The sequence below is a fragment of the Melospiza georgiana genome, chromosome 1 (genome assembly GCF_028018845.1).
Source record: "Melospiza georgiana isolate bMelGeo1 chromosome 1, bMelGeo1.pri, whole genome shotgun sequence".
In the NCBI taxonomy this organism is placed as follows: Eukaryota; Metazoa; Chordata; class Aves; order Passeriformes; family Passerellidae; genus Melospiza; species Melospiza georgiana.
Window position 1 is genome coordinate 108050576 of NC_080430.1, and position 26746 is coordinate 108077321.

The following is a 26746-nucleotide window of genomic DNA, read 5'->3' on the forward strand; positions in this document are numbered from 1 at the left end:
CTGGCTTATGGCAGCAGAAACCAGTATAAGTAAGGCTTTACATGATACAAAAATTTTTAACTGAGAGTATAGGCTGGAAGTCAATTGAACCTCTTATTTTGAAAACATTTACATGGCCTATTATAGAGAGGTTACCTGGCACAGCAGCTGCTATGAAACCTGTAGAAGTACAGGAATGGAAAATCCAAGGCACTGAAGAGATCACCTGAGGGACAAAGAAATACACTCAGTAGGTGGGAAAAAAATTACCCACTGTTACAAGCAATGCAACAGCAATTACATGAACATTACTAGTTTAACATTCCTTTGAGCCTTTACAGCTGGCTGGCTTTTCATTTATGATGCTTTCCACATTTCTGGCGTGTTTAATGATTTCTCTCTGACCTTGCTTCTAGCCAGTTCTTGCCTTTGGTTGTAAAAGGGAAAAGGGATACCTAAGAGTATTTATCATTTTCCAGTGTTCAGAAGGTCCTGTTTAAGCAAAAGTTGCCAATGGACAGACATGTATCATACCCACTTCTTTTACTGTGCAGCATGCGATAGCTCCTACTGAAACAACAGGAAACACAGACATATGGTGGCTGCTTCCCCCTCTGGCATTTGAACTCTGTAACACAGAGCATGTTGAGAGGTTCAAAGAGTTCTCCTAGGTCTAAGTAGAGCTCTTGAGTACTTGCATTTCCAGGAACCTGGACTTGGGTGCTCTTGGTGGCAATTCCCAGAGTTCTCTGGCCTTCAGGCTCTACAGATTTGCATGAAGCTCCATCTTTCACTTTTTGAAATGCAAGACTGTTTCACTTAACATGTATGTCTATCCTGGTGGGGGTTTCCTATATACACAATCTGCACCGCCAGGGAAAAGGGAGAATTTATGTTTCTTTAAATGCTTCCTTCTTTGTTTTCCTGGCTGAACAAATGTAAGCAACAGATGATCACCTTTACCCTCCTAATTATGAACACACCAGAAGGTAGGAATATTAACCACTATAAAATTTCTCAGTTTTTACCACCTGATGTGCTGCTACTTCAAATCCTGCTATGGGCCCAAGCAATGGGGTCCTTGTTAGGAAAGCAACAAAAGAAAAACTCTGCATAGCACTAGGGACCATGCAGAGAAGGAAACTCAGTTCTGGACTGCTGGGACACTGCTCTGAAGAGGATATGATGGCTTAGGGAATCCTTGTTCTTTACCATGCATCACCTCAAAAACTATTCTTTGTTGTCAGCCCCATACTGCTTGTTTGCATGGGACAGCTAAGAATGGTATTGGGAAATATCATGCAACTTACACCAAGTTATATACCCTTCTTTCCTCTTCCTACATGACAACATATTATTGGCCATATTCACGGCTAAAATCCTAAGGGTTTGGTTACTAAAAACATTCACAGAAAGCAAAAGCAACATGGAAACTCCAGAAAGAAAGAACTCAGTTCACTTTACCTGCTGGATGGGATGCAGAGGCCAACAGCACCACACTAAAAAAAAAAATAAAAAAAAATTGGATACTACAGAATTTATGACATGGGCTGAAGACTATAAATTGACAGCTTTGTGTTTATTTTTCCATGGTCAAACTTATTCCAGTTAAGTAGAATAACTGAGACACAAATACCAATTAAAAGAAAACACAAGTTGATTGGAAAGGAATGTCTGGGTCACCTAATAAAATTTCTGACCTGAACCAGGACTATCACAAATATTTGGTGATGCCCTCTGGTCCTGTCTAAAAAAGGCATGTCTCAAAAACCTACCAGCACAGAGATTCCACACCTCTCTGGGTAACTTTCCCAGGGCCACTCTACCCTCCCAGCAAAGAACCTTTTCCTGCTGTCCCATTTTTAAACCACCAAAGTTGCAATGTATGGTTGTTGCTCCATATTATCCTGAATATTGCATGTATAAGTTTAAAAACACATGAAAATAAAACCAAGAACCAGCCCAAATTATTCATACTTTCCAGATACAAGGGAACAAGAAAACCAGTTGTGACCAGTTCTTTATCTGAAGTATTATCACTTAGGTTTTCTGAGGTCTTACAAAGACCTCACCCTATAGATTGTACAGAGCCTTTGAATCAGTGTTACTGATTCTTCTTGTAAATTTCTCTTCTTTTTTTTTTTTTTTTTTTTTTTCATATTTTTCACTCCAAATCACTTCTAAGGTTAGAGAGCTACAAAAACGATCTGGGGTGCTGTGAGATGGGATAAGCATGCATGTCTGTAGAGCTACAGCTTCTTCCAGTTACCAACAACATACATCCATGATGGTGGGAGAAAAGAAAATAGTATCTCAAGAGTTTGCTTCTTGGTGAGCAGCAAGCACTGCACTTACAGAGGTAAAAAGACATTCATTAATGTTATGAATGCTCAAGCATTCCAGGCCAACTCCCTTTTCCAGTGTTAACACAGCGACCATTTCCAAACCTGTTCACTCACAGCTGGTCCCAGCTCTCTACAGGACCAAGCTTCCATGCTTGGTGACCTGCCCTTGGCAGGCCTTGGAGGACCCCAGCATCAGTCACAGAATCACCTGCAGCAAAATGAACTGCAGAGAGCATGGAAATCCCATGGCCAAGGAAGCCCTGGGGGAACCTTGTCACTGAAATCAGCTGTGGAATACAATAGGCTGAAGGAGAAAAGGGTTTATGAGGGACAGACAGGCAGTTATTATAGGCTTCACACTTTATAAACCTTTGAAAGACATCAGATGGTACAGTATGTCTGCATTCTCAATATTTATACATGGTTTTAAAAGATGTTATTGCCACAAAGGTATTAAACAAGGCAAAGCAGATCACTTACAATAGGTGAGTTGCCCTACCCCTCCTCCCCACACATGGATGCTCTCCCTGTAAAGGCATGCCAAGAGTAACTCACAATAAACAGGCCCAGTTCCTCAGTTTCCTGGTAAAGAGAGAAAAGGAAGCAAAGGTCTACTGTTTTGACTGAATAACAGAGAAAATAGGAAACTGACAGGAAAAGTGAAACTGTATCAACAGTGATGAGAAGTAGGGCTAAACTATGTTTCTTCACTTACTTTTTGAATTATTACATTTTAAACAAAAACCCACTGAGACTGGGAAATAGTCAGAGAGAAACTTCCTTCTGCAACCAAGAGGAATTGATAACCCTAACGGACATCCCAGGTTTTGGTCCAAACAAAGCAACAGGAGAAAACAAAACCTTCATTGTGAAGTGCAGGGCAGGTTAAGGCAAATGGATTAGATGGCATTAAAGCTGCTCTGCAGCCCTGCTCTGAATGAAGCATCTGTAAAAAAGACATGATGATGCTGTAAAACCAGATTAGGGATTCAGAGGTTTCTAGCAGGACAGCCTGGATGGATATGAGGCTGCAGCAAAAACAAATTCCATGGGCTGGATTTTTCTGCTCCTCTCTTTTCCCCCCTGTACTAAATACTGAGGGCTGGGTCACTCGTGGTTTCCTTTCTGAAAAAAAGGTTTTGTCAGCAAGAAAAGCAATTTATGCCTGCAAAGCTGCTCTCCCCTATTGCAGAAAATCTACTGCAGCATTTTTAATTCACAAAAGTGACAGATTAGCAGCTCTTCCAGAAGCCAGATGTAGTTTTGCTGCCTAGAGTAGAGCCTTTACCTCATAACTTTGCCATTTATTCACCATTTGAAACTCTCCTGTATCTGTTCTCTCCACACCAATGGCTGCCAAGCCATCTAGGTATGCCTTTATGAACTAATTTCAGAGAGAGATGGTATTGGGATGCACTGAAACTTTCTTGCAGGTTCTTCACAAGAAGTAAAATACCTCTACCTGCCTCAGCATAGGAGAAAGCCCAAGAGGAGCTACAACTTGCTTCTAAGACATTTATGTCTCCCTCAACATGCCAGGCAGGCATTACTGCTCCTCCTCTCATGCTACCCCTCACCAGCCAAGGGGGAGAAATCTGGCTTCCCCTTTGATAAAAAGTGGGGGAAGAGAAAGGAATAAAATAAAATGTAAGATTATGAGAAAAAAAAACCCCACTATGAAGTAGAACACTAATGCAGAAGTCAGAGTACAGAGAAATACAATACTGCAGTTGATAAAAGGGGGAGGATCAAGAGGATTGGAGGATTAGAGGTGGATCTTGGAAGTACATTGACCCTCTTCTCTTCCTCCCTGCCCCAGATGCTTAAACACAAGGGAGAGAGATGATCTGGATGGGGCTGGGCACTGAGAAGCAACATTACCCCTCCCTTCTCTGCATAGCACAGCTCTGCTTTCCCTCCTACACTTGTTCCTGGCCTGGCTCCCTCTTCAAAAGCCATTGAATAATCATGCTGGAAGTGATGAAGTGAGAAGAATGACAGAATTTCGACATCAGCAAATATTTCTTCAGATCTGTTTGATTCTGGAAAGTTCCCATTCATATACATTTACTTAGGGTGTTCTTTCCTTCCAAACTGTTCCAGATTTCAGAACAAGAAATAGTGCATGGTGTGTAAGGACAGCATATGTTAGGAGACTGCTCATTTCATTTGCTCTTCTGGAAGCATCCAACAGAGCCTTCTCTTTTATATATATATAAATATATATATATATTTATTTCTTTTTGCTCTAACATATTGGTATATTCTAACATCCAGTAATTTGTGGCAGATCTTTGAATCTGCCACAAATTAATGCAGGCAGTCTCTACACTCAGTAAGGTACAATTGTGCTTTCATACTGAACTGAGAAATACTTTGAACATAACAACATGAACGTTTTGAACATAATGAACACTTTGAACATAATCCTATGTGTTTTTCCTACGTATTAGGAAAAATTTCTTCACTAAAAGGCTTTGGAATCAAGGATTGGAATAGGCTGCCCAGGGCAGTATCTGAGTCACCATCCTTAGAGGTATTTTAGAGACGTGGGGCTTCGGGACAAGGTTCAGTGGTGGTCTTGGTAGTGCTTGGTTAATGCACTTAATAACCTTAAGGATCTTCTCCAACCTAAAAGATTGGATGATTCTAAACACTATCTGGCTGTGCCCACACAGCTGCATGTTTGATCTAGGTTAGAAATAAAGAGCTTTAAAAACCTATTGATAATAGTTTTAGGAGGAGAAAGTTGCACTGATACCACACTAGCAAGTTCTTTAATAAATCATAGAATCATACAATCATGTTTGTATAGACAAGAGCTCCAGTACACGTTAAACTGTCCTGTCCTGGAGGTGGAACTGTGATCCTATCATGACCAGAACAGTCCTTGAGAAGGCCTGAGAAGAAGAAGCAGCATATGTCTTAACACCTTCTAAATGACAAAATTTACTGCTGGGCACCCTCTGACAGAGATAATCCATGTCTACAGTAACTCTGACCCAGAGCTGCCTGTGAGGAGTTAGTGCTCATTCAGAGACCATTCCTTTAGTCAGTGATATTAAAAGTATTTTGGATTGTTTTCTACAGAAATCAAGTTTGTGCAGTAAAGCTGGGTGTACACAGCTCCACACAGCTCTCAAGCATGCTGAACAGCTTCATCCAGACTTGGGAAGTGGCAGTGGTCTCTGAGATAACTACATATGCACGGGTCTCACACAGAGGCAAACCTTGCCAGTGCCTCCTGCAGCAGGATTCCAGCCCCATTAGACACTGGAAGAGACGTGTCATAGAGGTTGCAGACCAGGAGAGAATTTCTGCCAAACTTTACACCCTTTCAAACATCATTAGCTATTTTGACAAAATAAAACTCTAAAAGAATTCAGATGTCACTTATCCCATTGTCCATGGTACTGCTTGTTTTCCCTAGGCAAGATGAGATCCAAATGCTATGGATTGTGGACTTCTCTAACACACAGAAATGTATACCCATACAGACACACAGACATACAGATATACACAGACCCAAACCAAACAAATAAGCATCCAGTTTGCCACCTCCTTAAGCTATCTGCTTTCCAGCAAGTTGCTTTGCACCATCATCTTGTGAGCTATGCTGACCTTTAAGCCTCTTCTTGGGGAAAAACTTTGGAAGCTTTGAAAACAAATTTTTCCTCTTAAACAGATGTTGAAAATAGCCATCTTCCAATTTGCATAAATCCAGTGTTGGATTGTTTGTTAGTTTCTTTTCTGTAAAAAGAACAGTTTTAGAGACATATACTGCTGCACCTCACAGTTCCTTAATGAGAAGTTTCTCCCTTTCAAAAGCTTCCAAATAAATTATCCTACTTTTCATGTAATGTGGGACTCCTGCTCTCTGCTGGACACAAGTTCACAGACTTCAAAGGGCCAAGATCATGAACTTACAGAGAAACAGCCCAGCCTTGACTTTTCAATCAAAGCTGAAAAATTAAGACTTTTGACCAAAATTTGAATTGAAAGGTTCAGGCCTAGATGCAATTTTCAACTAAAATGACAACTGAGAGACAGTCAGGCAGCTGTCAAATGAAAATCAATTGATTTTACTGCTTGGTTCATGATTTCCCTTCAACACAGAGAGATAGCTACATCTCATTCCAGACTTCATAGGTTATTTCTGCATGTGGCAGCATATTTGCAAATTCCATGACTAATTCTTCCAAAGTTTCAATAAACACACCTACCCTCTTTGTGCAAAATTGATTTGCTTTGCATTTCATAGAAGATGGAAAACAACAACTGACTTAAACAAGAGCCTACTTCAAGCAAACTGATATCCAGATATTGTCCATTAACGAGGGCCTGGTGAATCATAAAGGCAAAAGCAGAGGCCTGCATTACTTAATTTCAGAAACAAAAGATTTGATTGAACTAAGACAGAAAGAGACACAGTGTTATCATATTGACTATGCTCACAAGACAAATGGGAATTGAAGGAAAGCAACTGTCATACTTTGGTCTCCCTGATGTACTTTTATCAAGGATCTTTCATGTGGCCAGACAAGAGCATATATCCATCTAATCAAATAGACTAGCACAACTTCATTTTTGTTATGCTTATTCCCAACTTCTGCTCTCTCTTTCACTCCTTCTGACCATAGAAAGAATTTCTTTGAATTTATTATTCATACTTTGTGTTCCCAAATGACCTCAGGTGTGAACCCAAGAAAAGAGGCCAACATATATTAGATGTGATTTTGGATGGAAGAAAATTGAATCAAGTCTCTAGATGCCTTACTTGAAATAAAGCCTCACAAAAACCTACCAGAAGCCATGTACACTGAATGTCCTGGTTTGTGGCTCTTTGAAGAAAGGACTAGATTTAAAAAAGCAGGGGAATCTGGTCAGTGACTCAGACTCTTTCACCAGCTACAAAATAACAAGCCACTCTTCTATCTCCAAATCAGAAAAACAACTGAAAGCCAGAATTACTCAATCCCACTAATGGCACTCTGAACAATCAGTTACTGCTCATGTTCTTTGCACACAGTACTTTTGTAATCACTACCTCCTCTTCTGGCAATTTTGTACAAGTTTTATTTTCTGAAGTGGGGTATTGCCAGGGAGTTACTCTGTAAATATTATTTCTGGAAGTGATAGATCACTTGTGCACGTGGTGATTTAAAAATTCATAATTAACACTTCGTTACCTCCTCAGGTGTATATTGGCATGTCCATCTACAACTGGAGCCAAAAAAATTCAGCTGCTAAGCCATTCAGCTTAGCACTGTTCTTTCAGTGAATATCCTGCTAAATAAATGCATTTAAGTAGTGGTAGCTCTGAGTTTCTTCAACAAGCCAAGGTTGAAAATGAAAACATATACCACATAAAACCAGCTCTGGTGTATCAAAGACTTATTCATTTTACCTGAATACATAGTTGATGTACTGTTGGTCCAGATCACTGGGAGAGGAGGCAAAGAAAAAAAGGTGGTTTTTTTAGCAATGCACTTCATTTGGTGTAACAGATCAGTATATTAAGCAGTAATATACAGTAATGCTGTAATATTACATTATATTAATTTATATAATAAGGTTAATATTAGGTAATACTAACATTATATTATAATTATATACATTATTAAGATAACATAGAAATAATTATATCAACACCAATCAATTACTTATCAATTAACCAACATATTAATTTACACAAGATCCACACATTATTTCTGTTGTTACTATCAATAGGCGTTTCATTTAAAATGAGATAAAGTAAGACTGATTAAAATTTAGATCCTTTAACCAGAGATGGAAAATGGTTTTGAAATAAAAAAGCTTATATGTGCTTGTATATTATACATCATATGCAGAGTCAACATACTCATCTCCATCCATAAAGAAAACTGCAGATTACAGACACTGTGAACATGCAATGCCACCTGATTCCAAGACTACTATTGTGTGGCTGTAGTTCTAACATGCACATGGGATTAGTGCAAGGTTCCAAGGTGTTTAAGATACTCAGCCATTCCCATCCTGTGGTAAGCCACCAGCTGCCAAACACTTTTGAGACTGTCACAAAGGCAGATACGGACAGATTCAAATCATGTAGCTTTCCACATGAACACAGACTAGTATCTCCTCTTAACACCTGTGCCAGTAATTAGGGGTTCTTTTTCCAGGGCTGAGTCATCACCCTTGGATAATACAGTGTTTAAAACTAATTCAGTGTTCCAGTTAGCAGAATAACTGTCAATAACCACATGCTGTTGCTACCAACAATAAATAAGGCTCATCTTGCAAGAGAAGTCATTAATGATTAACCAGGAGTGGCCCAGCTCCTGCTGATCGTGCAGAGCTCCCTACATCACAGTCATCTCTCTTTATGAAAGAATAGGAAAACACATTACCTTAAAGATCCAGGTTTCCACAACTTGTGAAATACTTTGTAAGCCCCTGTAATTGAAATGACATGTGTAATTGCCACATCGTGCAATCATTCTGACAAACAACAGCTTGTTTGGCCATGGTACTGGCAGACATGGAACCCCTCTGAATTACAGTTTAGCAACATAGCACAAAGGATTCCTGAACCATGAGTAAAATGAACCTATTGCTTCAAATTAATGGTTTTCAAAGTGTTATCAGCTCAGAGCACAGTCATGGTTCTGCTAGTCCTTCTGAGGACATCTTCTAGCTCACAGCAACAACAAAGGAGAGATTGTGTGTTTGTGCATGTCTTTGTGTGTAAATACATACAGAAAAGTGTCACAGAGTGGGTTCTTCATCCCACACCATTTTGGAGGTAAGTTCTAAGATATATATGATCATGCACATAGAGCTGTCAGGTCTGAGCCATCTTTCCTATTTAAAGTTCTCTCAGCTCTACTGTCTCCAGGTTCTTCACATTCTTGACCCACCCATCTACCTCTTGTTAGCTTCCATTTCTGTCCTGGGTAAAGATTTGAGCACTCATGGAAGAAATGACACAGCTTCAGGCTCTGTTTTTTCATATCCTTTCTTCCAGGCTTTGATTCACAGAGAAAATCAGAATATGAAAAGTCAATCCAGTAGAAGACTATGAAATAGATATCCTCAATTCTGCTTCCAGTACACAAGTTGAAGGGTAGAACACTCATCCTTTCTGTAATGCTCTCTCTTGATTTACTATGCAGTAAGTTAGTTCATCTCTGTGCCCTCTCTCGTAGCACCTTCATTCCAGCAGATAGGAAATCTAATTACACAAATAACTCCCAAGAGCCATATCAACAACTCTCAAAACCAAGAGAAATGGAAGACAGCTATATTTTGAGCATAAACACTCTGTTGGCACTTCCTACACATTTCAAACACATAAATGAAGTGTTCTGAATATTCTCTAAGCAATTTTCCACCTCCATGACCAAGCATTGCTTTACAAATGAGACTCCTTGGCTTTGAGAAAGCAAGAACATCACTCATCACATCAAAAAAGTATTTGAAGTGGAAAATCCATAGCTTTTACTTTTATATAAATGAGCAAATGATATTTCTCAAAAAAACACCAAAACTTTTTCTTATTTGTATGTTAACAACATGTCAGATGGGGATCTCTAGACCTTCCTAGACTGGAATACATATAAACATATTACCTCTGCCTTGAAAATTTTACAGTATGAATAGAAGAAATAAAGAAGGAATCATCCCTAATCTGCAGACAAGACTTAACATATGAATGAGTCACTCACTCAGTATATAGGACAGATAAGAATCAAATACAAGTCCCTTATTAACCACCAAAATACTCCAAAACCCAAAAATCTCCTATTAAATATTACTGCTCTTGTTTTCTTCAGATTTTCTAGTCTGACTGTTTCTAGCTTTTCGGGGAACAACTATGATTTATCCAAATAAACATCGGTCTGAAAAAAAAGACAAAAGAAAACCTGACAGGTTATGCAACTTACTGTTAAATTTTTTTAAAAATGCATATGATTGCCTAAAAAACTCCAATATTTCAACATCCTTCCTCAGGGACCACAGTCCATGATATTTTAGTATATTTTTGACAGTTTTAAAATAAAATCTGTGTGCAACAAAGCTCCAAGTACAAATTATTGCTTGTTTTTTTTTTCATGTTTCTTCTCCCCTCAAAAAGAAGTCTCTCTCAGCAGGCAACCATCAAAAAACAACCAGAAAAGCTTAGTGCTGATTAAAATTGTATGTGCATTTTCTCATCCACTGTTAACAGACTGCAATATGCAGTGTGTTCTGTTGTTGCTTTCAACATAAAAGCTATAAAAAGAATGCACTTTCTTATATTTACTGATCTCCCTTCTTTCCAAGTGTTTCTTACATATAGAGTTTGAAATATCAGTAAGTACATAATAAAGCTGGTTTCTCCAACACATTTTCTCCTCTTAATTCTTTTTCTAGAAGAAAATTACTTACCAAGACAGATCAAGTGAATTAGAGCCCATAAATATCCGTTTGGATCAAACTGCAATAAAGAACATCTACATAAATAAAAGCACGAACATGTAAACATACATATTGCATTTTCCCTGCAGTTAGCTTTGCAAAGCAAGTACAGCAAGTGGGAGCTGTGCTACAAAGAAAGGGAAGATGACTAAAGAAGACTAGATAGACTGAAATTCTTCCTGTCACACTCAGAAACCTGGCATATGCCAATTATGCAGGCTCTCAGCTCGTCTCAGCAGGGATAATTCTATTTCAGATGTGTACACCAGTTTCCAGACTCATCTGACTTCAGATATTAACTGAGGTATCTAAGCAAGGAAGCAGCTTTCCTAAGTCTCCAAAAGAGAATGTCCAGTGATTAGATCTTTCCTGAATGGAGCTCTCTGGAGGCACCTCCTTTCCTTCTCAGGCAGCCACAGAAAGAGTGTACAGTGAATAAAAAAGGTAATTCAGGAAATTCCTGAAAGACAACTAGCTCAAACCTAAGTGATTTGCTGTAAGCACTACTAAGAAGTAAAACTGTGGTTTCCCCAGCCACCACCTGTATGTCCACACTGCTCAGAGGTTTTACCATGATGCAAACACAGTAAACCCAGCAAGACTATAACACAGCAACAGGAAACATTTACAATTCCCTTGCAGGAATCCTACTCTAGCTTACCAGTAAAAGCTGCATCCCTCATATGCTAACAAGAAGTCAAGCATCAAGGTCTAGCTCAAGCTGCTTTACAAAGCAGAGCTCACCTGTGTGTCACACAAAGGAAGGCACACTGCTGCTGCCAGGAGGAACAGCACACTGTGGAGAAGAGAAAGAAAAGAAAACAAAACAAAACCAAAAGCTTTCAACCTGGATGTCTACTCCCAGCAAAGTAGAGGCAATTCCACTCAATTTTACACTGACACTTCACTTCTTTAATTTTCTTATTCCATGTTTAAGAAATAATTTCTGCCACCAAAATTTTTACATAATGCATTCTTCATAACTTGTACACAAAGTTTTATGGGAAGAGAAGCATCACAAAACACCTCAGAAGTGATAATAAGCAAGTTTTTTTTGGTAGAGAATATTTTTCTTCACTAGCCATCTGGCTTCCCTAGGCTTTTTCAAAAAGCCAAAATCAGCCAATATCTGGCTGAATGGCTACCAAAAAGTTCTTTCATTGAGATTAATTGCCTGTTACAGCAATTCCAGCAGATGTGACTCCATTACAAGTGACATTGTTACTCCAGAGCACAGAGCAAGGTAGAATTGACTGGTATGTACTGGAAATGTCTTAAGGACAGCACAGGTCCTCTCCTAGTCCACCAACTTAAGCTAAATAAATTCTTAACCTGTGGCTGAGTCAGTATTTCTTTAAGCTACAGGGAATACACTGTGGAATTTCTCTGGACTGTCACTATTAATATTAACGTACACTTGGTTTTGCAGCTTATTTTCTTACTCTCTAAGGGCATGAGAAAAGACAGAATAAAGATTATTTTAAAAATGGTATCCTTGACAATACTCCAGTGGTGAAGACAAGGCCACATTGTCAGATAATGGAAACAACAGGAAGAAATTAGGAAGATAATGCCTCTAAGTACACTAAATAATAACCCAACATTATCCATTCAAAAGTACAGCTAAAAGATTACAGGATGTGGAAGAAAGCAAATATCCATTCTTCAAGAGGATGTGGGGCATAGAATCAAAATTTTAATACATGACTGGTTGATTTCTGTTTGGCTCTTTCCATCTCCTTTTTGAAGCCTAAACAACCAGGGCCACCAAGGGTTGGCAGTTGTGCAGTTTAATATCACAGAATTACAGAATCATCAAGTTTGGAAGAGACCTTCAAGATCATCTGTCCAACTGTCAGCCCAGTGCCACCATAATCACCCTAAGTCATATCCACAAGTGCCACATCTTGAACTCTTCCAGAGACGGTGGCTCTACCATCTCTCTGGGCAATTTATTCCAATGACAAACCACTCTTGCAGCAAATTTTTTTCTAATATCTAATCTGCACCTCCCCTGGTGAAATTAAAGGCCACTTCCTCTTGTCCCTTCATTTGAGATAGGGCAGAAGAGACTGACTCCCACCTCGCTATGAAAGATTCTAGCTGAAATGGATCTTATTTACTTTCATTTCTAAGGCAGGGAATTTTTAGCTACCTTCTAACACACTAATTATCTTTCTCTTACTGCTTACAATTACTGACTGGAAGTTCAAACCTTCCAAGCCTTTCCAAAAGCATTGTTACGGGTTGTTTTATCATTAATTTCATTTTTGTAAGGAGAAAAAACATATCAAACTATTCAAGCAATTGCTAAAAAAAAAACTAAAATATTTAATTACTCCTGTGTTGCAACTCAGGCTCACTGCCCACAGGAATGTGCATTACATTCTTCATTGTTTTGGTGTGTCATTATCTGAAGCAAATACAGAAGCTGGAGCCAAAACAAGTCTGAATCTGAATCTGAGTAGTTTTAAAAGCTTACCTACAGACTTTCAGATGAGAGGTCTGCTGTAAAAAAGAAAGTATGATTAAAACATTAAAATTTAATGATTAAAATGGTAAAATAGTGTTTTCTCCTTCCAAAAACTGGAAAGTGATGACAGCTGATCTTACTGCACCATACACATTAAAACTGCAATGAGCAGCATTCAAAATTTGAGCACTGCTTAGCGAATTTAATTTGATAAAGAAGAATCAGGATTATGGATCAGCCTACTTCACCTTGATTTATATTTTCAGATTACTTACCAGCAAGTAAACTTAAAACCGGACATGAACTTTATACCTGCTCCTCAAACTTCACTTGAATTGTACCAAAACTGTGTAACGTGTATTCAAATATTGAGTTTTCCTAATTAGGTACTAGCTCATACAAACCAATTTTGATTTAAACTCATTACATTTTCCCGATATTTTGGTATAAAATTATTCCTGAGGAGCTTTCTGTTAGGCCTGTGTTTGCATTATCCTTGTCTGTGCTTTTGTTTTCAAAGAGGGGAGTCATAAGCTTGTGACATAGAAGGAAAATATGAAACACTTTGACAGGGACACTAATCAGAGGACAATGACACAGGGACATGCCATGGTACACGCTGCTATGTCCCTTGGGCATAACCTCAGTGATCTCTTCTGTTTGTTAGATGAAGTAAACACCCATTTATCTGTCTTCTATACAGAAAACAGTTATAATGAATGGAAGATGCCTTTCACAGCAAGCCAGAGGCCACTGTAGAAACAACTTTGTGATGAATGATTTCCCAGTGTTAGTTCACACAACAACTCTGTAGTCAGTTAGAAAAACATTTCAAAAAAAGCCTAAAAAGAAGGCTCCCGAATGCAGTTTGTAAGAAAAAAAAAAACCCAGTTCTTACAAAAGGGTGCAAGAGTTATTCTCCTGACTTTCATAGGGGCAAAATCTCAAGCATTCAAAACAAATTAAAAAATGCACTGTTCCTCCTGCATTTTATGTGGAGATGTGACCTATCTGTAATTATACAATACACAAGATCTATTATACTGATTAGATCTAAGGGCACAGTCCTCATTCCTCTCAGCTCAAACAATGAGATTTTTATGTGGGGCATAAGAGACATGGAATATTAATTTTCAAAAGCAAAAGATAAGCAGGGCCAAGCCAGTCTTAAAAATGCAGATCAGATTTGTGATATGTATTTGCAGTATTTCATCAAATAAGGGGAAAGGAAACATCAGTATAGATACTTGTCACCAGCAAAAAGCTCTCTCAGGGTCTCAGTAATGAATTGCTATCACAGTGAGTCCACAAAAGTACATGGCACTAATGCCTGTATTAAGAGAAATTAGGTATCTTGTTCTAGGGCAGTTCTATCACAGGAATTACCTTGACTAATGGATCAATTACCTCTTTCTGCACAAACTTCTGGAACCCACAGGTTATGACTTCTGCCGCATTGTGCAGAGTGACAAACACCGGGATTGGCTGCCATGGGGAGAGAACAGAAATGCTCAAATCAACCCAGAGCAGTCACACACATAGGATGGGGCACTCCTCCTAGAAACAGCTGCCCCACATGTCTGTGGTTTGGGGTTTTGTTTTTGAAGCTGTAAACCCATGCCACATCACCTAGAAGAGACTTAACCCGTTCCAATCACTAGCACATGGGCACAGGCATCCTTAAATGCAGACCCCCCTGCAGACCTGCTTGCTGTGTCTCCCACTGCTGAGTGCTCAGTCAGTTTGTTTGTACCCAGCTACCCCAAAGAGATTTGCTCCAGGTTTCAGTCTCTAGTCTTCCCTCTCTGATCCAGGATCTTCAGCCTCCACAGCAAACAGTTCTCATTTGTTGTCCCATCTCTGTCTGCTGGTACTAAGAATACAGCGTGACTCCTAGCAACAGATTTGTGGGCAAGACAATTTTAGGTGATTGCTTTCAGTTACTGCTAGGAAGAGCTGCCCAAAATTAGGATAGAAATGCAATAGTTCGTACACAATGATGTTGAAATTATACCCACTGAGGTATCTGGACACCATCCCAACATGAAATCATTAAGAAACAAACCCCAATGATAACAATAATGAATCAAACACCCATTGCCCCAGGCAAACCCAACCAGAATTAGTGGTTCATAATACTTCCTCCTAATCAGTTCCATGGACTCTCAGACAGCTGAAGCAGAAGCAATTCTCTACTCTGATTAAGATAATCTAAAGACTAAGCCATTTTAGGAAGCAGTATTTCCCCACTCGTGTATGGTATTTAAATCACAGTAGCAGAGAATGGATTAATTTCTCAGTAATGTCCAAACTTTTAAGTACCAGGTGATATAAGCAGCAAATATCTCTCAAATATGACTTTGCATTTTTTTTCTACTTTTCCTTTCTTTACATGTTAGAGAAAAGAAGCCAGACAAGCATTGCTGATTAAACATTTTAAGTCATAATGACAACTGGGGTGGGTCCACAGTCACAAAAGTTGCACCAAAATAAGAATGGAAATCACACAAACAAAACTGGCATTAAGTTGTTGGACCCAGCTTCACTGGCACTGAAAACCACTTCTCAACCCTGTTGCTGGATAACTGAGAACATAAACCCAGAAGTATTAAACATAAAAGTACTCTGAGCTTGACACAGTAATAGGAAATACAGAAATGCCCATAAACAAGGAAAGTTGACAGCAGAATTTACATTCTCTCCTTTGTGAAAGCCAATTTCTTGGGTTTTTCTTTCCTCCCTTCTGCTTTTGGCTCTTCCAAATGTGTTTTGGAGCCAACAATGGCTCCAGTTTGCCTAGCCCACTTAACCTTCTCCATATGTCTATTGCCTTTGATGCAAGTATTTCTTAAATTTGTGAGTGGGCTTAATGCTTATGAAAAGAAAGGTTTACTGGTTGGGCAGGCAGGGTGAATACACTCTGAACAAATCTGCTCTCATGGCTCTTCATACTTTTTTTTAATCATCACAGTCCAGAGCTAAGCAGTCCTCCTCCACCTCTAGCCCTGAATCCTTGGTCTGGGGAGATTGCCAGCACCTCTACGAAGAGGCACAAACAGAGATTAAAGTTGTAGCTTTGCCAGTATACAGGAGTGTTTGAAAGTGGGTCCTCTTGGATTTGTTAATAAAAGTACACATAATTTCTGCTTTAGAAATAAACCCACTTAATTAAAATATGCTGTTGAGATGAGCCAATTCAGCTATGAGTTTGGGAGAGTCCACTTTCATTTTCAGTGTGTCATAAAATTGTTGTAGACAAAGTTATTGTAAGTAAAGCTTCTACATAGGATTGAATTTGGCCCCACTGTAATAATAATTATGGCCCAAAACTGCTTTTCATTTTGTCTTGCCTAGTAAAATGGCCACAGAATTAGATCTCTAAATCCCCACTCATGCACAACAAAAGCCATTAAGAAATGTGAGATGCTCCTTAAGAAAGGTTTGGGATACAAATCAAAGCCCTTCACAGCCCTTCTGCCACTCCAGTGCAGCTCACTCATGAATGACCAGAGCAGGAACAGGAGGCAAATACAGTAACTTGTAGGATGACCAGGAAGTAAGAAGAAATAACAGAGAGGATGTGATTCTTATCTTCTCCACCACCCAAGTGAGCAAGGAGAAAAGAGGCTGCTGCCAAGGCTTTACTGGTGCTCCCAGACAGGGCTTTCCTTATGGGACTTTGCTTACCTTACACTAAGGTAAGCAAGTGGAGGGCAAGTGGAACTTCCTTTGACAAGGAAGCAAAAGGAAGTAAATGCAATCACAGTGAGAGAGAACTGATCTGGGAGCATGTGGCCTCTAAACACATGCCTTCCCAAGATTATTTGTGTCCAAGGCCCCCAAGCTTGCTTACAAGGACAGAGACCTCCTGTTCTTTTCTGCTCTATCTCTCTACTGGGATTTTCAAGGGATCGCTGCAATCAGAATCTGGTAAAAAAAGTCCCTTTAGATTCTGCTTAGGGCTAAGGAGGTGACAGGGGCAAGCTGGCTCTGGAGCTACATTAAGATGCATTGACAAAATGCAGAAGGGAACTAGTGTAGGATCTGAGCTTGCAGACTGCACAACAGCAGCAAAATATTGTTATTTTTAAAAAATAAGTGCCACCAATTTATTTTACTTTTTTAGGGAAGACTATATAATTTAAGCATAAAGCATTCAAATTTCATGAAAGGAGATTTGACATTCTGTAAATATTTGGTAAATTACTGTGATGCAAATAAATCCTAAAATGGAGTAATCTAACCCTTCCCATAATCTCTTTCCAACTTTCTATTTATTTTTTCAAATCCTGCAAAGAATCAAAACCTTCTCATTGAAATAGTCTTCATCAGTTTCCTGGAAGGATTTCCCACAGATCCTACAAACCCATTCCTCCTTTTGCAAAGTTACAGCTACTGATTTCTTCAGCTTCTTCCCTACCTGTACAATTCAGACCACTGAGGATCTGTTCAGTAAAACACTAAGTGCTCTGTAGAGATGCTGAGTGCTTCAGACTGTCACAGAGATGCTTTTTGATGCGTAGTAGGATTGGATCACTGCATTAGCTCCGCTAACAATGGATCTATTATTTAAAGTCCTCCTCCCTCCTTCTCCCTCCACCCAGGAACAGCATTAAACACCATGTATGAAGGGAATGGTCTTTGTTTACAAAGTAGAGGCAATAAAGAACTGACTTCTACTGGTTTGTTTCTTACCAATCTAGACAGTGCCCTGGAGCCAGCATAAATAATGCCCACAAAAAGTACTGATGCAGGAAGCCATGACAGGATTTCAGACCTGTGAAAGCAATTAAAATCCCATTATTTCACCACATTCTGTTTACAAAGAGAAAGCAACAGTTGCTTGCAAGGAATGTAATAATACATATATATGTCCATTAATTTCAAACATGTGCATGTTAAAGTCAGTATCTGATTGCTCAGTTTTCTTCCCATTTACTAAGGAGTCCAAATTAGAAATTATTAATTTTGTCTAATCCAAGAGAGGAACTAACTGCAGATATATTTTCTTTGTTTTACTCTTTCCCTGGCTCCTCTCCCTCCAAAATCACGCTGGTTTTTGGGGTTTTTTCCTCGCTTAGAAATGACTGCCATTGGTATTAAAGGAAAGACATTTCAAATAATTTCCTTGATGTTCTGTGAAAGGACCAAAACCCGACAAATGAAGGCATAAAATGGCTCACTTGCACAGACAGCACACATTTTCACTATCTACAAATACACTGGGCCACCCACACATTCATTTCTCAGCCAGATTTACAAAGAGATTCTTCCTAAAGATCAGGTTGTCTCTGTGGAAGCCTATCTCTTGAGATTTCCTAATCATATTCCTTTGACTAAGCCAAACTCCTAGAGGCAGTTTGACAACTAATGGAGGAATGAAGTCATCAGATTGATCTGATTAATTTTTTTTAACCATGGTTACTGCAGTAGGGTCAGGTTTCAGTTCTGAGAAGGGCTTCAGAACTTGCATTTCTCCTATTTTTGATTTTGTTACTTAAGGGAAAAAGAGATCAGGTAGGTGGTAAATTTCAGAGAGAATAATGTAAGATTTTTGGCAAGGGAAGAAAGCAGTAGCTGTGAGGTAAAGGCCTGAATCAAGGGCTTCCCAGGACTGAAGACATGGCTGCCCCACTCACTCTTCCCAACCTTGGAATTAAAGTGGAGAAAATGTTAATGGGCAGTGCTAGTTCTCAAAACAAAACTAAACTGCTTGTTCTCAAAACAAAACCAAACTCCTTAGTTTGCATTATACTTCCAATTAACATGTACAACTTGAATGTAATTGTAGATACTGGTACACCAGCACATTTCATGGAACACAAGAAAACAGACCACTAAACAATGAAATCAAAACAGGACGAATAAAGATAAAACATGCACAAAGATTCATGCAATCACAGACAAGGGAAAAACCATAAATACCACATTTCCTCTGTTATTATACATATAATTTTCCAAGACGACAAAAACCCAGGGTCACAAAAATAATGTTTAGATCTTTTAACTGGCATAAATATTTTCCCTGGGTCTTCTTGACTAGTCTCCATAAATTTTTATAAAAACACTGTTCCTTTTGAGGTTACTGACTTCAACTGGAGTCTCATCAAGTCCAAGATCTAATACTGTCATACCTCATTACCAATGAATTCACATCAGACACTAATAAAATACCCCTGCACTATTGGAACAGCAACAAATTGAAGAAAGGGGGAGGGAAGAAAAGAAAGTGGCTCTGGGAAGATAAAAGGAACACACAATAAAAACGAAATTTTCATTTAGAACATAAAAATACCACTCTTTCATGTTCCCCACCACTAAATTGTAGGAATCCCAAATATGTCTTCATCTCCAATGCAATTCTGCGAAGTGCAATGGAAAAGGACTTCAGATGCTTTTTCCATGATGTAAGGGTAGAATTTTATGCTGCCAAGTGGGAATTTCAGGACTGAAAAAGAATGCACGGATGTTTGATGTAACGTGTCAGCATCAACAATCTGTCTTATATGTAAACCAATTAGCAGCTTCTCCTGTTGGCAATAGACTGATGTACATGAAAAGTAGGAAGAGAACTGATGAGTTTGTGGTTGTTGTAGGGCTAAATCCAAATCCCATGATAGGCAATGGGTAGGTTCCCCCAAACAACACTTAAAGAAAGGCTCTGAGCTGCTGCTTAGATATGGGTGAAATGCAGCACTGCAAGAAATGCCAATCAGAACACATCAGACTTATGTGCCTACAAGGATTAGGCAGCAGCTGGGCAGCAGACTGGAAGCATTATGCAGATGCTGCATGTTCCTCTGTGTTCCACAGAGCCCTTGTTTTGGATTAAAAAAAAGCTTTGCAGACAGCCAACATTTGCTGTAAAGAAGCAAAGAGAGAAAGTTCCTTATAGTATGTCCTGGGGGGAAGCAGAGGCAAAGCAGGTTATCCATAAAACCTGAGTAAGATTACTCTAAATAATAAGTATTTATTTGGTCTTTATAGTGAGGATAGTATTCTGGACCTTAGACAAAGGGCAATGATCTCTATGTAACAACTTAATTCTGCTGAGACACTTTGGGATAACCTGAACTGGCTCAGAAAGTATATGAGATCAGTCCATGTGACAGAAAAATCGAGACTTTGTGGACATAAACAAACAAATGGATGGCAGTTTATTATTTGAAGCATGATGAGACTGACTGAAGACTGGGTATGATATTCCTAAGTATCCTACACATAGACAAAACTCTCCCCTCTAACCAACAAGATAGATTCAGAGACATATTTTGTAAGGGGGGATGGAAATGTCCATATCCCAGTAGTAGCATTAAAATCACCTTTGCATGTTATGCTTGTTTGTTCGTTTATTGATGAGCTTTTTTATTGGTAATGCTTTGGAGGTTTAGAGGGTTTCCATATTTGGGTTTTCAGGCTGCTTTTTGTTTTGGCTTTGATTTTTTTTTTTTTAATACAGGAGATGTTACAAATCCACCTCTGCACAGCAATAATGCATGTGCCTAATCTTTGTGAAGAAAGGCAGGTTTAAACTCATGCTTAAATAGCTGGATGAATTATAACCAAAACATGTAAATTAATTCTGCTTGTTCCATTCAGTTTATTCTAGAACAGGTATTCTGTATTAATCAAGCTAACTAAGAGGTTTCTCAAGAGGGATTTTAACCCCTTTCCCTACAGTATGCTGACATCTAGTGGCCCCAAGTCTCCAGGGTCAAAACATGAACTAATTTTTCATCCAAGCCTTTATATAAAAGCAATCTCTTCAACATCAGTGAGTGGTTCTTGTCCTCTATTTTCTTTAATGTCTTCCCAGGTTTTGAAAAGAAAAAAATCTCTTTTCCAAGCTGGGAAAAAAAGATTCAACTTCTTCAATTTTGTGATTTGAAGAAGAAGTATTCATTAGTGTAGAAAAGCTGAACTATAAAAGGACTTTACTGATGGCTGTATTCTTCTAGACTGTTTTGTGATGACAAAATCTGCACAAACAATATAAATTTTATATTAATATATATATGTATCAGTAACTGCCAGTAAAGCAAGGTTTGGACCCTAATCTGTCTCTGCCAAAGTCACTGACAGCTTTTATTAAATCCTCAGTTTATTGCAGCTATAAAATAGGAAACTGAATTCTGTTTTCATTTACAACCTCACTTATATTTCCGTAGTGATGTAATCACTTGTAGGGACATGAAAACAGAACACAGCCTGGTTTTTCTGACATACTTACAGGACTTCATTCCAAGTAAGGAAATTCAATTTTTCAAGCCAGCTGTCTGAATCTCAAACAGAAAATTCATCAGTTGTCACTTGCTAATACAGAATCACTGAGTAAAGGTTACTTTAGAAGGTGTGTCTGGCAGTCATTTAGTCCAAACTCTCCCAGCTTCAGAGTCAAGTCACATTACTCAGGTCCTTACCCAAGAAAGATTTTAGTATATCCTGAGATGAAGATCCAATGATTGCTGTGGGCATACATCTTCTAAATGATACCATTTTGCACAATGAAAAAGATGCTGCATTCCATACTGCAGAATGGATCCACCTGAGCAGAGCATGATGACTCTTCTGAATTGTGCTGTCACACTCACTTCAAGCAATGATCTTTGTCTACAAAGCACTATTTAATTTGGAGTTTTATTGTTAACATCAGTTAGGAAAAGGCAAATGATCCCCATTTATGCAACACAGCTCTCAGAAAAAGGCAGATCACATTTATAGACTTTACAGCCCTGAGGGTTTTGCTGAAGATTGTGTCAATGCTCTTAACTAACATTACCAAGGTTTCTCTTACAATCAGAAACAATCCAGGGAAGAGATTGTTTCTTAGGGACAGATGTTTGGATAAGACATCCTTATTGTTTTCACTATGGGCTTTTTGGTTGTCTTACCAAGGTTAAATTAAATCCACTTTATAAAAGTAGTTGGTTTTAATGTGTGTCATTGAACACCCATTTAACTAAAATGTGAGTTCTCTTCTACATCTGTGAAGCAGAACACCCACACCCCCACATATATCAAACTCTATTTTAGCCAGTTAATAACATCCATGAGCAACTTAACTATGTTGTAATCCAGCTACAGAAAAGAAGTGTTGGGCAGATACCAAAAAACCTTCAGTACCTTGAACACAAGTTTATCTCCACCCAGCCCAGCTTCCAGGAGATGTGAAGCAGAAGTCCACCCACCAATGTTTGCCACCTGAAACAGAATGACACTAGGAAATAATATGTGAAACCTAGGGAATATGTGCAGAAAAGTTAGAAAAAGTACCAAGTAATGCACACTGATTTCTTTTACACTTTAAAATAAGTTATCAGCTTTCTTCTTCCTTAAGCTAGTGGTTTTCAGAGAGGTGTTCCATGTTCCTTGGGTGGAAATCCTTGAATATCTACCACAGTCCAGACAGAGATATCCTATTATAATGTTAAATGACATTAACATCCATAACAGATATAGAAGTGGGCTTATTTATGACTCCAATTCATTACAATGCATTTAAGCAATATTTAAAATCTTTCTCACACATGCACAAATAAACAAATATTCACTCTATGCAGCACTACGGCATAGTGGTAAATACTCAATGCTACTATGGCAGCTCACTTCACCTTTTTTTGGATGAAGAGCACATGAGAGCTTAAAAGCCAGGTTTCCCTCACATTTGCTGCAGGTTTGACTATGCTCTATCCAAACCAGTGGTGAAATCCCATCTGCTTCATTGTGAAAAATTTCCTCTTCTCTCAGGTTTTAAGGACAGAAGCTTGTGACAGTTTCAGATGCTTAGGACTATGCAGTATAGTCTCAGATTATACAGAGAACAAAACCAAGGACAGTGAACAGTAACAGCATGAACTGAGAATTACATTCTTTTCCTCTTTCCTCATCTGTCACAGGTCTAAATGAAAGTGCATCTGAGCCACTAAAAAAATTCCAAGGAAAGGTCACTTTTAAAAGCCAGGATTTAGGGAAAAGTATTAATATTATGCTAATATTAAGATATCAATTGCATTTCCAAATAATAAAAAAAGGTAATAACTGTGGTAATACATCTGCCATAAGGCAGTTGCTTGCCATTGAAATACACTTTTCTGTTGATTCATGTCTATTTTACACAAATTACTCAAAACCCTCTCCCCAAATGATAAAAGCTTTGTGCAAGAGAGAATCTCTGTGTGTGTGCCAAAACTGTAGAAAGCATTCACTGCATATCTGCTTGAGCTGAATAGATTCAAAGTGGAGATTCCCAAGGCAACTATTTCTAGAGTTAATTGTAGTCCTGGGACTTCAAGTCAGGCAAAAATGTAATCTATGCTAAGCAGCAGAAGAGGAAGTAAAGATACCCAGTGTCTGCAGATTTTAACACAATCTCAAAAATGGGGAAAGTCTTGGCTCTAAGAGGCCAGATTTTCACTAAATGTCTCATCAGCAGCATTGATGGTATATATGGACATTTGTCAAAACATTAAATTTCTAATTACAGTCATTAAGATATGATAGTGACTCATGATGCAGACTTACAACCAAAGCTAAGCAGGAAAAGAAGGCTAAGCATGGTTTTCTCTAGCACAGTGAAAAAATGCACCATGAATACACATTTTCCACATTTTCCTCTATTCCAAAGAAGAGAGGTTGTACTGTATTGCTGCTTTTCTATGCTGAAGCTTAGGATTTTAAGAAAAATGAGAAATTATGGACTCTACATATCTCAATTACACCACCTCCATGATATTTAAAAATTAACCAAGACACATTAATGAATGCTTTATTAAGGCTTCACGAAGCATGATCTCTAGACAACAAAAGCCAGTAAGAACAAGAAGTAGTAAAGTTAGCTTCAGCATGGAACAGCAGGATGTTAAAGTCATTTTTCAAACCACAATCCTTAAAACCATACTTACCCTTGAAAAAGGGTAGGGTAGGTAAATTGCAGGACAGACAGGACATACTGGAAAACAAATAGCAAATTAATGGATATAAACACCCCCAGTTCTTAATATTAACAAACAATCACAAGCAACAAAACAAACACAAAAAGCACTCATTTTGCTTTGTTTTGATAGAAAAGACAAAAAAAAAGTTTATTAATTTCACTTGTAGTGTATTTCCTGCCCATTCCCTCATAGGGCTGCACTATGACCTCTGAAATGCTTGACAGGCCACAATCTCAATGAACAGCACCTGGGCTAAGTTCCACCTGAGCTCATCAGGAACACTGTTGGCTCTCAGGAACTTAATGCTGTCCAGTGAGCTCCTGCTTTTTAACACACAGCCTTGGAGATTAATTTTTCTTGCCTGTATAAGAATCCAAGTAGAACAACACTTTCATTATTGAACTTTCCAAGAATGTTACCAACCCACATTGAGGCCAGGAAGGAAAATCACTTCATCTAAACCCAACTCTCTTGTGATTGTGACCCCATAAACAGCAGTCCTGAGACCCTTTAAGCTCTCCTGGATCACAGCAGGATGCAATTATCATCCTCCCTCTGAGTGGGACACCTTCAGAGCCAGCTAGTTTGCTACACTTGGAAGATCTCTGAAGGATGATGATGGATCCTGGGCTGATACCAACCACTACTCAAGACTCAACCCTTTGCTCATGAAGAAGATGCAAGGACATACAAAGGGAGTACTTCACTGAATTTGAGGGGAATTTTTCCTGGGTATACCTTGTACATGTCCCTTTAGGTCTGAGCGTGTGTGAATGTGGATATGCTGTAGCAAATTCATTATGAATATTGCTCTCTTTGATTCTTAAGTACATCAGGTTTCTAAGTAAGATAGTGAGTCACTGTCATGCCTATATTAAATTCTATATTAATATTTTGTTCAATTGCTGAAATCAGGCTTTTGATTAAAAGCTGCTATGTTTAAGTGCTGCTATAACCTTTAGACTAAACCATTGATCAAATCTGGAGTTAAGTGGGTCCACTATACTGCTGTGACTCAGTATCTTATTCCCTTTCCTGTTCTTACTTCCATGCAGATAATTTTTGGTTTATTGATTTTTAGATTGATTGATTTTAGTTTGATTTTTCTCTGTCTACTTTAACCATCTAATAGTGATGGCATAAATGTAATGATGTAGTAATGCAATAATGATGTAACATTGTTATAATGTAGTATTGATGGCAGTAGAATGAACCTCACCAACAAACTTTATTGTGATTTCACTTTAATATTAAATCTGCTTTTGCCCATCCCTTTTCTGGTGATTCTCTGAGAGACCTAAATCACTCATTCATGCCACTTCTCAGGCCAGAACTGCTGGATGCTGCCACAGTCACTGTGGAAAGTAACAGACACTAAATACATGAGGCATGGAGTGGACACACTGAAAAATGGAGAAGGCTGTCATCTGAACTGCACTTTCACTTTCTGAACACAGTCCATACATCACACTGAATGGAAAAGGATTAACAGGAACAAAAAGCCATGAGCACCAGTCAATTAAAATCATATCATACCAAACAGGCAATCTTTGGCAGAACCAAGAGCAATAATCTAAGCTTAATTGTCTCCTTATGACTAATGTATCTCACAGACTTAACATTCTGCTTGCACATTGTATAAAATATTAAGCAGCCCATAAAGCCCATCAGAGATGTAATACATGGGGGTAAAAACCAAAATCTGTGTCATTGCTTTAGCCTGCTTTGTCTGGGCCTGCATGTATGAATGCTAGTGTCTCTTCACACTAAATATGTATATATGCAAATGTGAGGCACAAATACATGCCTTCCAGGTCTAACATCTTCCCATGATGAAGCAGATAAATGCCACTTCTGCAAAGAAGAATGATTGAAGCTTCCTCAGAGGAAATGAAAGGGACCTGCTGTTCCTTCCAGGAGCCAGCAGAAGCTGTCAAGGGCAAAAAGAGAAGCTGAAAGCTTTCACCAGAGAGAAAACTGTGCTGAGCACCTTGCAAGGTTCAGTTTTCAGGTTTGTGGGGTGTCACTAAGAAACTGGCATCAGTATACAGAGACAAGGCATGTTGATTCACAACAGGTCCTTTTACACAAACAGCTGTCAGAAATGCCACATGCATTTTAAAACAGGATGATCTACCTACACATCTGTACCCCTGCTTGCATTTGCAAACCCCTTCAACAACTGAAATGCCTATATTTTGGCTATTTCAAACTTTATTACACTAAAACCTACATGCCGGTCTGAAAATGGAGGCCCTATGTCAAGGTCCCTGTGACCTCCCCTCAATCACAGTTAAGCCAAATAAATACCCTTCCCAATCCATGATGCAACCTGGCAGCTCTTTTAGCCCCTTTCTATTTAACTAATCACTGCTCCCAGCAGTCTGTCAAATCAAGTGCATTATCTCTCCCTACAACTTTGCTTCATGTCTGGACTTCAGTCTACTTCTGGGCATCCTTAATGGCAAATGTGTCTTGGAACCACTGGCCAATGCCCAGAAAAGATTTCATTTTCACCTCTGAAATGCTGCTTTTCTCTGATCCTCCCTCAGAATATTCATACCCTGATTGTT

The 26746-nt window shown here is 38.7% G+C and overlaps 1 protein-coding gene across 4 annotated transcripts in view; it reads right to left on the minus strand.

Annotated features, from left to right (window-relative positions):
• The window catches only part of TMEM241 (transmembrane protein 241), a 54771-nt gene that overhangs the window by 27040 nt on the left and 985 nt on the right, over nt 1-26746 (minus strand). Inside the window, exons 2-12 of one of the 4 annotated variants that reach the window (XM_058039801.1) lie at nt 24141-24187; nt 22363-22440; nt 17935-18016; nt 14647-14724; nt 13249-13274; nt 11511-11562; nt 10737-10785; nt 8717-8762; nt 7732-7767; nt 1444-1478; nt 136-205 (exon numbers count right to left, since the gene is read on the minus strand). In XM_058039801.1, the coding sequence (XP_057895784.1) occupies nt 136-205; nt 1444-1478; nt 7732-7767; nt 8717-8762; nt 10737-10785; nt 11511-11562; nt 13249-13274; nt 14647-14724; nt 17935-18016; nt 22363-22440; nt 24141-24187 (599 nt within the window). Of the gene's footprint in view, nt 1-135; nt 206-1443; nt 1479-7731; nt 7768-8716; nt 8763-10736; nt 10786-11510; nt 11563-13248; nt 13275-14646; nt 14725-17934; nt 18017-21659; nt 21744-22362; nt 22441-24140; nt 24188-26746 lie in introns of those variants that run through there. The other 3 variants (XM_058039810.1, XM_058039818.1, XM_058039827.1) reach the window with 3 other exon arrangements.